At 40.3% G+C, this 18,786-nt stretch overlaps 2 protein-coding genes across 7 annotated transcripts; both read left to right on the forward strand.

Moving 5' to 3' along the window:
- The first annotated feature begins 3,104 nt into the window (after positions 1 to 3,104).
- On the forward strand, positions 3,105 to 9,757 carry LOC131466828 (equilibrative nucleoside transporter 1-like). Of its 6 annotated transcripts, none has more exons than XM_058640337.1 (14): positions 3,105 to 3,606; positions 3,741 to 4,518; positions 4,777 to 4,866; positions 5,667 to 5,748; positions 5,926 to 6,098; positions 6,272 to 6,411; positions 7,419 to 7,553; positions 7,667 to 7,764; positions 8,130 to 8,220; positions 8,605 to 8,672; positions 8,806 to 8,914; positions 8,991 to 9,076; positions 9,205 to 9,404; positions 9,540 to 9,757. In XM_058640337.1, the coding sequence occupies exons 3-14, from the start codon at positions 4,820 to 4,822 to the stop codon at positions 9,649 to 9,651; spliced, it is 1,341 nt and encodes a 446-aa protein (XP_058496320.1). In that variant the 5' UTR covers positions 3,105 to 3,606; positions 3,741 to 4,518; positions 4,777 to 4,819; the 3' UTR covers positions 9,652 to 9,757. The 6 variants fall into 6 exon arrangements, with proteins under 6 accessions (XP_058496320.1, XP_058496321.1, XP_058496322.1 ...); XM_058640338.1 differs by having other exon boundaries at positions 3,753 to 4,518; XM_058640339.1 differs by having other exon boundaries at positions 4,415 to 4,518.
- A 1,999-nt stretch (positions 9,758 to 11,756) lies between these two features.
- gemin6 (gem (nuclear organelle) associated protein 6) lies at positions 11,757 to 13,412 on the forward strand. The gene is made up of 2 exons (XM_058639712.1): positions 11,757 to 11,946; positions 12,835 to 13,412. The coding sequence occupies exons 1-2, from the start codon at positions 11,816 to 11,818 to the stop codon at positions 13,187 to 13,189; spliced, it is 486 nt and encodes a 161-aa protein (XP_058495695.1). The 5' UTR covers positions 11,757 to 11,815; the 3' UTR covers positions 13,190 to 13,412.
- The last annotated feature ends 5,374 nt before the right edge of the window (positions 13,413 to 18,786 follow it).

An 18,786-nucleotide genomic window follows, 5' to 3' on the forward strand; every position in this document is an offset into this window, starting at 1 on the left:
TCTAGACAGTCAACTCAGACTCCATGTGTGTATGTACATGTGTCCATGATGTTCCGTCGCGCCGTTGCACCGTTTCCCACGGTGTCTACAGATTTCTGTCCCTGACCTTTGTCATACTTTTCTTCTGTGTCATTCTGTATCGATTAATAGTCATCTCTACATACTTCTTTTTAAATACACTCAGTTTTGCTGTTTTTTCATCTCCTCATCCAGATTATTCCACTGTCTGACCCCCGTGACAGATACAGTAAAGGATTTTAATGTAGTTCTTACCCTTCTCTGCCTGAACCTCATGTTCCCTCTTAGATTGTGTCCCTCCCCTCTGTTCAGTAATAATATCTGTAGATTGTGAGGGAGGTTTTTGTTGGCAGCCCTATAAATCATCTGTACTGTGCGGTATATTATTAAGTCATAGAATTTAAGTATTTTTGATTTGGTAAATAGTTGATTTGTATGTTCTCTGTAACTGGCATAATGTAGGATTCTCAAGGCTCTTTTTTGGAGTATAAACAGGGGATAAGTAGTGGTTTTGTAAGTGTGTCCCCAGACCTCTGCGCAGTTTTGCAGGTGTGGAGAGACTAGTGCGCAGTACAACAAGTACAGTGCCTTCTGGTTTAATAGTTTTTGTGCCCTCCAAAGTATGGACACACTCCTGGCCAGCTTGCCTTTTAACTGTTTGGTGTGTGGATTCCAACTTAACATGTCATCAATAATCACTCCCAGCACTTTGTACTCATTAACCCTTTCAATGTCCACTCCATTAACTTGTATGTTAATACTAGTCTTACAGCCTTTTTTCCCATACAGCATATATTTAGTTTTCTCTAAATTTAGAGATAGTTTATTTATATTAAACCACACATGTAGCTTGGCCATTTCATTATTGACTGTTTCCACTAATTGGTTTAGGTCTTCCCCCGAACAGAAAATATTAGTATCATCTGCAAATAATATTAATTTCAGAATATTCTGAAATTAATATGATGATGTCACAGGTTAATATGAGTGATCCTGGTTCTATGATGATGTCACAGGTTAATATGAGTGACCCTGGTTCTATGATGATGTCACAGGTTAATATGAGTGACCCTGGTTCTATGATGATGTCACAGGTTAATATGAATGATCCTGGTTCTATGATGATGTCACAGGTTAATATGAGTGACCCTGGTTCTATAATGATGTCACAGGCTAATATGAGTGACCCTGGTTCTATGATGATGTCACAGGTTAATATGAGTGATCCTGGTTCTATGATGATGTCACAGGTTAATATGAGTGATCCTGGTTCTATGATGATGTCACAGGTTAATATGAGTGACCCTGGTTCTATGATGATGTCACAGGTTAATATGAGTGACCCTGGTTCTATGATGATGTCACAGGTTAATATGAGTGATCCTGGTTCTATGATGATGTCACAGGTTAATATGAGTGATCCTGGTTCTATGATGATGTCACAGGTTAATATGAGTCACCCTGGTTCTATGATGATGTCACAGGTTAATATGAGTCACCCTGGTTCTATGATGATGTCACAGGTTAATATGAGTGATCCTGGTTCTATGATGATGTCACGGGTTCATGTAAGTGACCCTGGTTCTATGATGATGTCACAGGTTCATGTGTGACCCTGGTTCTATGATGATGTCACAGGTTCTATGATGACATCACATGCTCTACGATGTCACAGGTTCTTTGATGACATCACATGTATTTTGATGACATCACATGTTCTATGAGGACATCACAGGTTCTTTGATGAAGTCACAGGTTCTCTGATGATGTCACAGGTTCTTTGATGATGTCACAGATTCTTTGATGATGTAACAGGTTCTCTGATGACGTCACAGGTTCTTTGATGATGTCACAGATTCTTTGATGTCACAGGTCTTCCCACACAGGCCACATGCCACAGGTTCTTTGATGACGTCACAGGTTCTTTGATGACGTCACAGGTTATTTGATGATTCTACAGGTTCTTTGATTATGTCACAGGATCTTTGATGATGTCACTGGTTCTTTCATGACGTCACATGTTCTATGATGATGTCACAGGTTCTTTGATGAGGTCACAGGTTCTTTGATGATGCCGAAGGTTCTTTGATGTCACAGTTCTTTGATGACGTCACAGGTTCTTTGATGATGTCACAGGTTCTTTGATGATGTCACAGGTTCTTTGATGAGGTCTCAGGTTCTTTGATGATGTCACAGGTTCTATGATGATGTCACAGCTTCTTTGATGATGTCACAGGTTCTGTGATGACGTCACATGTTATATGATGATGTCACAGGTTCTTTGATGATGTCACAGTTCTGTGATGACGTCACATGTTATATGATGATGTCACAGGTTATTTGATGATGTCACAGTTATTTGATGATGTCACAGTTCTTTGATGACGTCACCGGTTCTTTGATGATGTCACATGTTCTATGATGATGTCACAGCTTCTTTGATGATGTCACAGGTTCTACGGTGATGTCACAGGTTCTTTGATGATGTCACAGTTCTTTGATGTCACAGTTATTTGATGACGTCACAGGTTCTTTGATGATGTCACAGTTCTTTAATGATGCGACAGGTTCTTTGATGACGTCACAGGTTCTCAGATAGTAGTGGACTGGACACTCAAACCCTATAGAGCACGACTTTGACCTGCTAAACCTGGAGGAAAAGCAGGGAAAGTCTGGAAGATCATCACAGCAGAACAATGATGTCACTGAGTCCCAGGCTTTATCAAAGAAGATGAACTTTTATTTACTTTAATCCTTTTCAAGTCCATTTTGCTCCCATGTTCAAACTAAAGGTTCGATTTTCTATGTTGTAAGAGCTGAACTGTTCATGTTTTCATGTCAAACACACATGTTTTCAGTCTGTGGCAAAAATAAATAAACTATTGAAATTCTACAGGAGGAAACTATACACGTCTACGATCTATACAATTATTATTATCAAGTGTTTAAATGTTTTTCTACCTGAAATAATAGTTTGATTGTTTCCTTCACTGGTATCAGTGCTAACCTCTGCACAAAGTCAAAGTCCACTGAACTGATAAGTGAGGTCAAAGGTCATGTGGAAATGTGATTCTGCTGAAACGGCCAAACACGTGAGACACACGAGGAAAGAAAGAGGAAGATTCTACAATCACTGAGACGACGACGTCTGAGAGGAACAAGAGCTCTTTCAACACTCCAACACTCGTCAGGGCGACACCACAGACTCCAGAGACTCCAGGGACACCAGAGACCCCAGAGACACCAGGGACACCAGGGACACCAGAGACACCAGAGACACCAGAGACTACAGGGACACCACAGACTCCAGGGACACCAGACTACAGGGACACCAGGGACACCACAGACTCCAGGGACTCCAGGGACACCAGAGACTACAGGGACACCAAGGACACCACAGACTCCAGAGACTACAGGGACACCAGGGACACCACAGACTCCAGGGACACCAGAGACACCAGAGACTACAGGGACACCAGGGACACCAGGGACACCAGAGACTACAGGGACACCAGGTCACCAGGGAACACGAGAGACATTAGGGAAGTTTATTCACCAGCAGGAAGTTTACCTGAGCAAACACTGAAGGTAAACATTATTCAATCAAAACAGGAAAACAGAGAGTTTAGTGTGTGTGTGTGTGTTATTTTTATAAAAAAGTTCTATATTTAATATAAATCTGCTTTTATTCAGTGTTTAATGTGAACATGAAAATGGCATAGATTTCACAACAGGATTTGTGCCACACGCGTTGTTCTCACAACTTGAATCCGGCACAAGATCCCGAGGAGCCCCCAATCGTCCGAGGTGTAGGCCACTCTCCTTCGCTGCATGGACCCTCGCCGAGGTCCACACTGAGCGAGGCGTACCATCATTCAGGAAACATGGAGAATGAACAACATTGTGAGGTAGAGGCCAAGAGAAAACAAAGCAAAGAGCAGCTTCTCCTTCCTCACTCACCACCCACCCCGCCCTTCACAAAGTGTCGCTGACTCTTCTGCTCTGGGCTTCAACAACCACATCAAACACCGTCGCCCCCTGAACAACAACAACTGAGACCCAAAGGATCTGATATGGAATGACTGCTCGGACACGAGCAACTGCCTAGATATACAGTATATTAGGAATGCAGCAAAGGGAATATTGTTGGCCGAAAACTGAAACCAAAACACAGAAAGAAATGATTCTGCCAATTCTGTACCATGTTCTTTTTTAATGTAATTGTGTTCTTATGGTTGGGACTGAGTTTACTTACCTCACTAAAGTCAAGGCTTTGCAATTATATAGATTAATATTCAAAGAATAAATTCATTATTAAGAATTTATGAACAATATTTAGGAGGATTTCATGAACATATCAGACCAGCCTTTTTTCTCTTGTCTGTATCCAACGCAGCCTGGATCATTTCTCTCCGCGCTATGATCTTTATGACGAGGATGGAGTTCAGTTGCCATGAAGAGGATCTGAGTGAATGTCGCAGGGAGTTCATAATCTGCCCTGTATGCAGCCAAGTTTCACTTAATATCATTAAATAGGTTCTGTTCCACTGTGAACTCACATCTTGTCGGAGCCGTTTATTAGCGTTCTGAACTGATCTTTGACAGAATCTAAGAGCGTCATCACAACATCCTGTCTCAGTCGTTTTGTTTTAGTGTGTTAAATATATACATGTATACAGCACATATATATATATATGTACTGTACATAAAATACGTATAGCATATATGAAACTGAATTGTTTAAACTTTGTCTCACAGATCGTTGTCTTCAGAGGACAGATCTTGTCTCAGAGGACAGAACATGTCTCAGAAGACAATGTCTGCTGTTGCTGATTCACCCAAAGACAAGTGAGATTAATTCATTCATATTTATGTTGTTGTGAGGTGATGAAAAGTCTTCACAGATGATTAACACTTACACTTGTCTGGAGAGCACCACAGACTTTTTCTCAATATTGTTCCTTACTTGGGAAACTTAAGAGTCAAATTTAGTTAACAACACGCGGCAGTGCGTCTGGTCTTCATGTCCTCCCCTGGGCTTAATGTCCTCCTGGTCTTCATGTTCTCCTGGTCTTCATGTCCTCCTGGTCTTCATGTTCTCCTGTTCTTCATGTCCTCCACTGGTCTGCATGTTCTCCTGGTCTTCATGTCCTCCTGGTCTTTATGTCCTCCTGTTCTTCATGTCCTCCACTGGTCTTCATGTTCTCCTGGTCTTCATGTCCTCCTGGTCTTTATGTCCTCCTGATCTTTATGTCCTCCACTGGTCTTCACGCTCTCCTGGTCTTTATGTCCTCCACTAGTCTTCATGTTCTCCTGGTCTTTATGTCCTCCTGGTCTTCACGTCCTCCTGGTCTTCATGTCCTCCACTGGTCTTCATGTTCTCCTGGCCTTCATGTCCTTCTGGTCTTCATGTTCCCCTGGTCTTCATGTCCTCCCCTGGTCTTCATGTTCCCCTGGTCTTCATATTCCCCTGGTCTTCATGCTCTCCCCTGGTCTTCATGTCCTCCCCTGGTCTTCAGGACTAAAGAAGATTCTAAAGGGTTCATGTTCCTGTGTATGTCTGTCTGCGTGTGTGTGTGTGTGTGTGTGTGTACGCGTGTGTGCGTGCGTGTGCGTGTGTGTATGCGTGTGTGTGTGTGTGTTCAAAGGTATTATGGGGTGTGGATGATCTTCTTTCTTCTTGGATTGGGGACTCTACTGCCGTGGAACTTCTTCATGACTGCTACCATGGTAACACATCCTGTATATTTCTATATGAACCAGGTTTTGTTTTGGAAAATAGGTAAAACTTTATTGCTACATTATAATACAACAAAATGAAGTAAAAGGAACAGGAAGTGTGTAGAAGCTGATTTAAAATGACCTAACAACAAATCCCAGCAGGCTCCGCCCCCTCTTTGTCTTTAGTACTTCACAAGTCGTCTGAAAGAAACCACACCCATGGATTCATCAGCCAATCAGACGGAGGCAGCAGCTGAACATCGCAGCATTCTGGAGGAGAAATTTAATAATGTGATGACTCTGTGTGCGATGATGCCTCTGCTGCTGTTCACCTGTCTCAACTCTCTACTACACACTCTGTGAGTACAAATACACTCTGTGTGAGTACAAGTACACACTCTGTGAGTACAAATACACTCTGTGTGAGTACAAGTACACACTCTGTGAGTACAAATACACTCTGTGAGTACAAGTACACACACTTTTCTGCCCATGTATCTGCACACATGAATGTTTCATCTTGTCCTGACAGAGTGTCTCAGCGTCTGCGTGTCATGGGTAGTTTAGTCATCATCATGTCCGTCTTCATGGTCACCACTGTCCTGGTTAAAGTTCCTCTGGAACCGTTACCATTCTTCATCATCACTATGGTGAAGATCGTCATCATCAACTGTGAGTTTGTTTGTTTATTTGTTTACAAATATCAGAGGTCTTTTGCACGTCTGTCTGAGATGCGCCACACATTGGTGGAGTGGTTAGCACTTTGCAGCAAGAAGTCCAGGGTTTGTGACGGGTGGGTTCTCCATGTTCTCTGGTTTTCTCCCACAGTCCAAAAAAATGCAGATTTGATGAGACAGAAACTCCAACAAAGTCCAGTGACCGATCCATTCACAGTCTGTACAACAGTGACACCCTCTGTCCTTAGGCCCTCTGTCCTTAGGCCCTCTGTCCTTAGACCCTCTGTCCTTAGGCCCTCTGTCCTTAGACCCTCTGTTCTTAAACGATCTGTCCTTAAACCCTCTGTTCTTAAACCCTCTGTCTTTAGACCCTCTGTCCTCAGACCCTCTGTTCTTAAACTCTCTGTCCTTATAACCTCTGTCCTTAGTCCATCTGTCCCCAGACCCTCTGTTCTTAAACTCTCTGTTCTTAGACCTTCTGTCCCTAGATCCTCTGGTTTAGGGTTAGGGCAGTACTCAAATAGAGGGGCGGGCCCCCTGGGGGGCGTGGTGAGGTTCCGGGGGGGCGTGAGAGGCAGGGCAGGACAACACATACAGTGGTCTATACAGATAAATAAATAAAAAATGATCAGGTTCTCAACAGTATTTTGATTCGGGGGGGCGTGAAAAAATGTCTGTCCTCTGGGGGGTTATAATAGAGAACCACTGGGTTAGGGTAACCTATATTGTTGTTATTAGTAGTAGTAGTAGTAGTATATTATTAGTAATATTAGTAGTAGTATATTATTAGTTGTATTAGTAGTATATTATTAGTAGTATTAGTATATTATTAGTAGTATTAGTATTAGTAGTATATTAGTACTACTAATACTACTACTAACAATATACTACTACTAATACTACTAATAATATACTTAACATGTAACACTTAACATGTTTGTTTGTTTGTTTGTTTGTTCAGAGTGAACATGTTTGTTTGTTTGTTTGTTTGTGTGTTGACAGCCTGTGGGGCGGTGTTACAGGGCAGTCTCTTTGGGATGGCAGCTTTATTGTCTGGTTCTTACACGACTCCGATCATGAGCGGTCAAGGACTCGCTGGAACCTTCGCTGCCTTCGCAATGATCTGCGCCATCGCAAGTCTGCTGAAGAATTTATAAAAATCTCATTATGTCCACATTATGTCTTATTGATGATCTCTTTTCTCACTTCTTACCTTTCTTCTTTCCTCGTTTCCTTGTTTCCTCCTGCAGGTGGATCTGAACTAAATGAAGCAGCATTTGGTTATTTCATCACAGCCTGTGTCGTTGTTTCTTTGTCTCTGCTCTCATATGTGCTGCTGCCGAGACTGGTAACTATTTGTCTGTCTGTCTGTCCGTCTCTGTGTGGGATTTAAATACAGAAACTCTACAAAGGACAAATGTCAGACGATAAACTTCTTGTGAGGACAAAGATGGACACATTTAAATGAGCAGGAAGAAGAAAACAGATTGTTATTATTATTATTATTATTACAACAGACAAATGAGGGACATTGATCACTTTGGTACAGAGTGGACTTATAGAGACGTTCAGTGTTCTTCTCTAAACAGCTTTTTTAAGATTATTAAACTTCAAAGTTTCTGTGTGAGTGTTTAAATACTGATGTTTAGGACGAGATAATAAAGTTACCTTTAAAAAATCTAATCTCTCTCTCCCTCTCTCCATGTATTTCAGGAATTTTTTCAGTTTCATCAGGAAAGAAACAGAAAACAGAGGACGACAAAAGACCAGGACGGAGACAACAGTGTCCATCTGATGAACACAGGTGTGTGTGTGTGTGTGCGTGCGTGTGTGTGTGTGTGAGATGTGTGTCCAGGTATTACTAATGTTGTGGGGACCTAAACCTGTTTACACAGTCACATTATGGGGACTTGTGTTCCTTGTGGGGACGTAAATGACTACATTTTAAGACATGTTTTAAGGTTAGGTTTAGGTTAGGGTTAGGGTAAGATTATGGGCAGGGTTAGGATTAGGCCAGTAGTAATTGTGGTTAAGGTTAGAGTAAGTCTCCAGGAAATGAATGTAAGTCAATGCAATGTCCCCTCAAGTCATGAATGTCGAATGTGTGTGTGTGTGTGTGTGTGTGTGTGTGTGTGTGCGTGTGTGCGTGTGTGTAACAGGTAACTGTGACTCTTCTGTTGTCGTTCAGAAAGTAAAGATGAAGCAGTTTCTCAAACCAGACAACAAAACATCTCCATGGTGACAATATTTAAAAAGGTCAGAGGTCACAAAATCAATGAAAATCAACCACCTTCACTTTAATATTGATGAAAAGTGAACAGAATAAAAAATAAAGTTGATTCTTTTACAGATGAAACCTTTGAACTGACCTTTGTTCTTTGACCTTTAGATCTGGAAGTTGGCGCTGTGCGTCTGTTTCACATTCACCGTCACCATCGGAACTTTTCCCGCCATCACGGCCGACACCAAATCAACACTCGCCAATGGAGACTCATGGGGTCAGAAGTTCAACTTACTAACCCTAACCCTTATTAAACCTGAGGCTCTTGTTGATGTCTTCTCTTTGTTTTACAGAAATGTATTTCATCCCCATCAGCTGTTTCCTGCTCTTTAACCTGAGTGACTGGGCTGGGCGGAGCTTAACAGCTGTTTGTATGTGGGTGAGTGACTCCTCCCACATGCCTTGTCATCTGCATTGATCAGTGATTATTGTTCAGTGATTATTGATCAGTGATTATTGATCCATAATTATTGATCAGTGATTATTGATCAGTGATTGTGTTCGCAGCCATCAAAGGACAGCGTGTTACTTCCTGTGGGGATAGTGTGTCGCCTGGTGTTTGTTCCTCTCTTCATGTTGTGTAACGTCCAGCCGCGTGTTCACCTGCCCGTCTTCTTCCACCACGACGTCTTCTTCATTGTCTTCATGCTCGTCTTCGCCTTCACTAACGGATACTTGTCCAGTCTGTGTATGTGCTATGGACCCAAGTAAGAAAACAACAACACATGTTTGTATAAACAAGGGTTATCAAAGTTATGTTATATATTTTATGTTTTTACTGAAAATAGAAACATTATGTTTGATTATGTTTGTATAAAGATAGAAATACATTTGTTTTACAGGAACGTTCTTCCTCATGAGGCAGAAACTGCCGGCACCATCATGGCTTTCTTTCTGTCTCTGGGTTTAGCTTTGGGAGCAGCACTGTCCTTCATCTTCAGATCTCTGGTCTGAAAGAAAACACAAATGTTCATTTATCTGAAAAACATCTGATATTCATATAAACAAATGTCTTATCTTCATATAAACAAACGTCTGATATTCATATAAACAAACGTCTGATATGAACAAACGTCTGATATTCATATAAACAAATGTCTGATATTATTGTAACTTGATACAGTTGTTGTGTATCTGCTCCTGGTCTCTCCCTCTCTTCTGTCTCTACCTCATCTCCCTCTTGTCCTTTCTCTCCCCCCTTTCTGTCCCCCACCTCTCCACTGTCCCCCATTTTCCTTTCACCCCAACCAGTCGAGGCAGATGCTGCACATCTCTGAGCCTGGTTCTGTCAGAGATTTCTTCTTCTGTTAAGAGGGAGTTTTTTCTCTCCACTGATGCCTAGTTTTTGCTCATTGTGTGAACTGTTGGGGTTCTCTGCTCTCCTTGATGTTGTCTATGTACAGACCTGAGATAATGTGTGTTATGATTTGGTGCTATACAAATAAAATGTAATTGAATTGAATATTCATATAAATAAATGTCTGATATTCATATAAACAAACGTCTGATATTCATATAAACAAATGTCTGATATTCATATAAACAAATGTCTGATATTCAGTTCTTTTGTGTCTGTGTGTGTGTCCATGCTTAAGTGTATAAGAATGTGTGTGTGTGTGTGTTATAGGAATATCTGGTTAAATTAATAATTGATTGTTTGTGATGATTCATGTTTGATTTATAAAAAATGCCTACATTTAAAAGTCAGTGATTTAATTGATCTGTGAAATTAGAGAAATAAACAAAAAAGTCATAAAAGTCTCTCTCGCTTATTCACATGATGTTAAGCACCGTCAGGGCCCAAGAGGTCAAGGGGCCCTGAAGCCCTAGTCACGACCTCAATGAGTCAAAAAGCAAAAGGCTATGACTCTGACCACATTTATGTATTGCCCTTGTCCAGCTGGCCATCTCAAAAATCACATCTACCAGATTCAGAATTTTCTGGGGAGGAGCCACCTTCCCATATACACCCACTCTTGAACAAATAGGGAGGTCCTTATGCATCTGTGCCCAGAGGAAGAGTAGTTCATAATCTGTCTGTGTTAATACGATTGATAATGTAACATTTTAGTGTAAGTATTATATTGTAAGTCGCTTTGGATAAAAGCGTCTGCTAAATGACATGTAATGTAATGTAATGTAATGTAATGTAATGTAATAGTGTGACGTGTCAATAATCGTCAATCACAGGTGACTCCGCATAGTTGGAGGGGGGGCCCCCTTAAAATTCTGCTTAGGGCCCCCTAAAGGCTGGGGCCGGTGTCCGTGGCGGCCGGTGTCAGCACAGGTGTCAGTGCAAGTGTCGGCTGAAGCTGACAGATCGGGTAAGTGAGGCTGATGTTGTCTCACTCACTGACTTTGTCTCTCAGAGCATTGATTTCTTCTCTCTGGAGGAGATCAATCATTTCTTAGACGACACTTTTGGTAAAACAGTAAATGTGAGTGATTATTTTCCTGATACCTCTGCCACCACCCTTCAGAGAGTTCAGTTAAAGAAAGTTGTGACTAACCTACGGAAAAACTCAAACATTGCCAATGCTAAAAAAAGGAAAAAGTGAAATTGTCTAAATAAAAGGTCATGATCAATTATAACTTGGTGTTTCTTTCTTTCTGGTTTTTGCTGTTCTGTCTCTTTTTGTCTGACATGAAGGTCTCGAGAGCGGCTTCTTTAAACATTCATGGAAGTAGAGACGCACACGAACCAGCTTTAGTTTCTGAAATCATTCAACAGAAAAGACTGGATGTGATTTTTCTCCAGGAAACACACAGTGATAGTGGAAATGAAATAGACTGGGCTTTATGGTGGAAGGGACAGTATGTCCTCAGCCATGGCACCAACTTCAGTGCAGGAGTGGCTCTTTTATTCTCTTCCCTTTAAAACATTAGGATTATCTCGAGCTCAGAGATCATCAAACTCAAAAAGATCATCAATGTATGTATTATCAATGAATGAGTGAGTTAGTGAGTTAGTTAGTTGGTTGGTTGATCTGATCTGATAGCTCTCTCGTATGTTAAAGAGGAGGCGGAACCTTTGAGCCGAAGTAGCGTTTCCTCCGGAGAACTTTAATGATCGAGCCGCAACCGCGCAGCTGCAGGCCGCAGACGCGCAGCGGTCGTGATGCAGGACGCCTGGTCTCACTTAGGTCCGCTGCAGTGGATTCGTTTCGTCAACAAACAAATAAAAGTGACGGCGGGAAAAGATGAAGAGCGCCGGGGCTGGCTCGTGACCGTGGACCCGGTGTCCGCGAGGTAACGTCAAACATCCGTGTGCGGTGACGTCACAAATTGAATGTGTTTAAGGTTTGAGTGTTGTCACTGAGTCACGTTCTTTATTTATTTATTTATAAAACTGAATTTACAAAGGCTTTCTACGGTGTTTTCAAAATAAGACGCAGAATGAACCGAATCTGAGCGCACGTTTATCTCACAGCTGTGTTTCATCAAGTATTCTGATTATTGGTGATTATCGGTATAAGTGAAGAAAATATCACTTTTATGATAGATGTAGATAGATAGATAATACAAAAACATCACTGAAACAAAGCATATCATCTTCATCATCACCATCATCTTCATCGTCATCTAGAAACTATTGTTCCTCCAAAGATGTGAAGAAAATCACTGACATCAAGTCTCTTAACTTTCCTCTTCATGATCGTGAGCTACAATGATGTTCACCAGTAATCATCAATAATCATCAATAAACCATCAATAATCACTAGAGCTGCAACTAGCGATTATTTTCATAATCGATTAATCTGTCGATCATTTTCTCAATTAATCGTTTGGTCCATAAAATATCAGAAAACCTTAAAAAATGTTGATCGTGTTCGTCAAACTTGGAAATGATGACGTTCTTAAATGTCTTGTTTTGTCCATAAACCAAAATTATTCACTTTTAATGATTTCTTTGTTATCAGAGCAAAGAAATGAAGAAAATACTCACATTTAAGAAGCTTAAACAAGCGGAAATCTTGTTTTAATCATGAAAAAAGCTTTGAACCGATTAATAGATTATCAAAATAGTCGTTGATTAATTTAGTAATCGATTAATTGATTAATTGTTTCAGCTCTAATAATCACCAATAAATCACCAGAGGGAGAGTATAATATAATATTCTCTGTGTCTCCTCACAGTCTGGTTCTTGTGGACTTCAGGGAGGACGGGAAAATGTCAGTGGACATAGTGATGGGTCACGCTGTGGAGGAGGTGCAGGTCTTACAGGAGGCTGATAGTGAGACCTTAGACCGCCTCCAGAACTCCTTTGTCCTCCCAAAGACCTGCAGCCTGGATGCTGAGGAGCTGAGGAGGAGAAGGGGGTTCCTCCAGAGCTGGATCCAGAAGAACCGAATCCCAGTGGAGGAGGAGGGGGAGGAGCTGAGGGTGGCGGGGGTCCTGACCATCAGGGCCCCGTACAGACCAGATGATTGCTGTAGCTCTAACCAGATCATTCTGGACCGCATCCAAAAACTGATCCAGAATCTGAATTAGTTCCGTTGACTCAGCTCCGTCTCTGAACCAATCACAGCGCAGTAAATCAAACCTTAAGTCATTAAATAAAACCTATTTGATAACTCGTCTGTCCCGTGTCCTCAGAAGATGCTCGTTATACTTTTCACTAATTGTTTGACTTTTATTTTGACAGTCCACCATTTCCTGTGTGTCTTTATTTTGACATAACTATATTTCTTATAAAACCTTTATTTTGACAGTCCACTGTTTCCTGTGCAACTTTATTTTGACATAACTGTATTTCTTGTTGATCGGAGTGAAAAACAAGTGACTATTCACAGACATCAGTGAATTGTTTGATTTTGTAATTGTAGTAGTACTTTTAGTATCAGTGCATCTCTGTGCAGTAATAGTAGTTATAGTAGTTGTATAAGTATCAGTTGTAGTAGTTTTAGTATCAGTAGTAGTTATAGTATCAGTAGTAGTAGTAGTAGTATCAGTAGTAGTTGTACTATCAGTAGTAGTAGTTGTTGTAGTTGTAGTATCAGTAGTAGTAGTTGTATCAATAGTAGCAGTAGTTGTAGTATCGATAGTAGTATACTTCTACTACAACTACTAGTTGTAGTAGTAGTATCAGTAGTAGTAGTTGTAGTATCAGTAGTAGTAGTAGTTGTTGTAGTATCAGTAGTAGTAGTTGTAGTATCAGTAGTAGTAGTTGTAATATCAGTAGTAGTAGTAGTTGTTGTAGTATCAGTAGTAGTAGTAGTTGTAATATCAGTAGTTGTAGTTGTAGTATCAATAGTAGTAGTAGTATCAGTAGTAGTAGTTGTAAAATCAGTAGTAGTAGTAGTATCAGTAGTAGTAGTTGTTGTAGTATCAGTAGTAGTAGTTGTAGTATCAGTAGTAGTAGTTGTAGTATCAGTAGTAGTAGTAGTAGTAGCAGTAGCACCAGTTGTAGTATCAGTAGTTGTTGTAGTATCAGTGGTAGTAGTTGTAATATCAGTAGTAGGTTTAGTATCATATAGCGACACAACCGTGCCAAAACTCTGGGCTTTTTATGGCCTTTAGGAAGGTTTTACAAATGAGAATTGAGCATAGGTGTGAATGTGAGAGTGAATGGTTGTTTGTGTGTCAGTGTGAGACATATCACATTCACAGTCACAGTTCACATTCACTGAGAAAAATTACTTTATTTTATGTCACATCTGTGTAAATATAGCAGATTTATGGGATGTTTTGTGTGATTAGAGCTTAAATCTGTGATTCAGGACTTTGAACTGTAGAGGGCAGCATTTATCCTGTGAGTTACTGAGTCTGTCTCCTCCCTCAGCTGCACACTTCACAGGATCCAGACCCTTAAATGAGCTGTAGATCATCAGTTATTTATTGGCCAACAACAGTAAACAGGCGGTGCTTATATGATCTGACCAATCACAGGCAGCAGAGACAGTGACATGGACTCTAGTCAGTGTTGGGAAGATTACTTTGGAAATGTAGTTGGTTACAATTACAAGTTATCCTGTTTGAAATTTGGGCGCTTATCTTCTGTCTGTTTGGAGTGTTTTTTTATTTCCAACCTAGTCTAGGGCAGAATGTCACATGACCAGAGAGAGACAATCACAAGTGTTGGCTTTAGAAGAAGGATTGTAGCAACCGATAACGTAATAATGGCCAATAACGTAATAACGGCCAATAACATAATAATTTAAATGTAACAAACCAATAACTTAATAAATTGCCAATAATGTAATAAAGATATTTAGCCAATAATGTAATTCCTTTTTGCCAATAACGTAATAACTTATTATATATATTGTTATATATTAGTAATTATATGGCACTTTTCTAGAGTGTGATCTTTGTTGTACCTTTCTTTCATGCTTATTGATTTGACTAAGTATTATTTAAGTAATGGTTAAAAGAGAGTAAGATGTTGTGTTCTGTGATGGGTTTTTTGTTGTCCTCTACAGGTGTCTCCTTTTTTTACCTCTGCGTAAGAATGGCCCAGGAAGTTGTCGTTGCCTTGTGTTTTTTAGCTCTGTTAGCTTTTCGTGGTAGCCGGCGAAACCCACACGCCAGAAGAAGTTGTTACATGTTTAAGTGAATTCTGCACCTTCTACAATAAAAGGGAAGGACTTAACAATCGTATCCATATACTTTATTTTCATAGACGCAGTTAAATCATATCAGTCTTGACCATTCACAGCTGCTTTACACGAGGCACTGTTTATAGACAACATCATATTTAACATTGTTTATAGACAACAACAACACATTACAGTCACACTACAGTCACAATATAGTCACACGACAGTCACAATACAGTCACAATACATTCACATTACAGTCACAATACATTCACACTACAGTCACAATACAGTCACATTACAGTCCCAATACATTCACATTACAGTCACACTACAGTCACAATACATTCACACTACAGTCACACTACAGCCACAATACATTCACATTAGTCACACTACAGTCACAATACATTCACATAAATTCACATTGCAGTCACACTACAGTCACACTAAAGTCACAATACAGTCTCACTAAAGTCACACTACAGTCACAATACATTCGCATTACAGTCACACTAAAGTCACACTACAGTCACAATCCATTCACATTACAGTCACAATACATTCACACTAAAGTCACACTACAGTCACAATACATTCACATTACAGTCACACTACAGTCACAATACATTCACATTACAGTCACACTAAAGTCACACTACAGTCACAATATATTCACACTACAGTCACAATACATTAACATTACAGTCACACTAAAGTCACACTACAGTCACAATACATTCACATTACAGTCACAATACAGTCACACTAAAGTCACATTACAGTCAATACAGTCACACTACAGTCACAATACATTCACATTACAGTCACACTAAAGTCACACTACAGTCACAATACAGTCACAATACAGTAACAATATATTCACATTAGTCACACTAAAGTCACACTACAGCCACAATACAGTCACACTACAGTCACAATACAGCCACACTACAGTCACAATACATTCACATTACAGTCACAATATAGTCACACAACAGTCACAAAGCATTCACATTACAGTCACAATACATTCACACTACAGTCACTACAGTCACACTACAGTCACAATACATTCACACTACAGTCACACTACAGCCACAATACATTCACATTAGTCACACTACAGTCACAATACATTCACATAAATTCACATTGCAGTCACACTAAAGTCACACTAAAGTCACAATACAGTCTCACTAAAGTCACACTACAGTCACAATACATTCACATTACAGTCACACTAAAGTCACACTACAGTCACAATCCATTCACATTACAGTCACAATACATTCACACTACAGTCACAATACATTCACATTACAGTCACACTACAGTCACAATACATTCACATTACAGTCACACTAAAGTCACACTACAGTCACAATATATTCACACTACAGTCACAATACATTAACATTACAGTCACACTAAAGTCACACTACAGTCACAATACATTCACATTACAGTCACAATACAGTCACACTAAAGTCACATTACAGTCACAATACAGTCACACTACAGTCACAATACATTCACATTACAGTCATACTAAAGTCACACTACAGTCACAATACAGTCACAATACAGTCACAATATATTCACATTACAGTCACACTAAAGTCACACTACAGCCACAATACAGTCACAATACAGCCACACTACAGTCACAATACATTCACATTACAGTCACAATATAGTCACACAACAGTCACAATATAGTCACACAACAGTCACAAAGCAGTCACAAAGCAGTCACACTACAGTCACACTACAGTCACAATACATTCACATTACAGTCACACTACAGTCACAATATATTCACATTACAGTCACACTAAAGTCACACTACAGTCACAATACAGTCACACTAGAGTCACAATACATTCACAATACAGTCACAATATATTCACATTACAGCCACACTAAAGTCACACTTCAGTCACAATACAGTCACACTACAGTCACAATACATTCACATTACAGTCACAATACAGTCACACTACAGTCACAATACATTCACACTACAGTCACAATACAGTCACACTACAGCCACACTACAGTCACAATATATTCACATTACAGTCACACTAAAGTCACACTACAGTCACACTACAGTCACAATACATTCACATTACAGGCACAATAAAGTCACACTACAGTCACAATACATTCACATTACAGTCACAATATAGTCACACTACAGTCACACTACAGTCACACTAGAGTCACACTAGAGTCACAATACAGTCACACTACAGGCACATTACAGTCACATTACAGTCACACTACAGTCACAATACATTCACATTACATTCACAATACATTCACACTACAGTCACACATTCACACTACAGTCACCCTACAGTCACAATACAGTCACACTAAAGTCACACTCCAGTCACACTAAAGTCACACTACAGTTATAATACAGTCACACTACAGTCACATTACAGTCACACTGTAGTCACAATACAGTCACATTACAGTCACACTGTAGTCACAATACATTCACACTAAAGTCACATAACAGTCAGAGAGAATGCCTTTATAAGGAAGGGAAAGTTCTTTTGTCGGAAGGCTACAGAGCTAACCGTTTTCTGACCGCATTAAAACGCATCTGAATGTATTAGATCGTCCCTTTGTTGGTCGCATATATAGCGACATTGCTTGGATTGTTTTTTATTTTTCAACCGGAAATTATTGTTTAATAAATATCAAGAAATCAAGATCAAAACTCTCTGTGCGTGCTTTCAAGGAAATGTGTGTCGGACTATCTGTGCCACAAATGGAACAAGAACGGTGAACACAGGGTTCGCCGTAATACTCTCTCTCTGTCTCTCTCTCCCTCTCTCTGTCTCCTCCCTCTCTCTATCTCTCTCCTCTCTCTCCTCTGACCTCCATGTCCTGCAGCTTCAGCACTTAAACACTGGCTGATCTTCAGAGTGAAGGTTCTGCTGCAGCTGCAGACGATCAGACTGTTAATGAAAATACACACACACTCACACAGAGAGAGACACACACACACACACACACACACACACACACAACCTCTCTCTCTGCCTCCCCTGACACTGAGGAAAGTGAAGATGCACTCACACACACAGAGCAGTGGGACCCCCCACCCCCCCCCACACACACACACACACATTGATCTGTATGGAGTTTGTGCAGAATCACCCTGCCTCTGACCTTTGACCTCTGACTCACTGATAATCAGAGTAGTGACAGTGATCGCTGCTGTTTCCATAAACAATCTCTGCTTCTTTATATTCAAGTTAGTCTCTACACTCACACACACACACTCTTGTTCGACATTCATGACTTGAGGGGACATTGCATTGAATTACATTCATTTCCTGGAGACTTACTCTAAATCTACGTTAAGGGGACTTGCTTTTTGTCCCCACAAGGAAAACAAGTCCCCATAATGTGACTGTGTAAACAGGTTTAGGTCCCCACAACACTAGTAATACCTGGACACATATACACACACACACAGACACACACAAGGAGAGGAGGAGGAGGAGGAGGAGGAGAAGAGGAAGA

Source organism: Solea solea, chromosome 10 (genome assembly GCF_958295425.1).
Source record: "Solea solea chromosome 10, fSolSol10.1, whole genome shotgun sequence".
NCBI lineage: Eukaryota > Metazoa > Chordata > Actinopteri > Pleuronectiformes > Soleidae > Solea > Solea solea.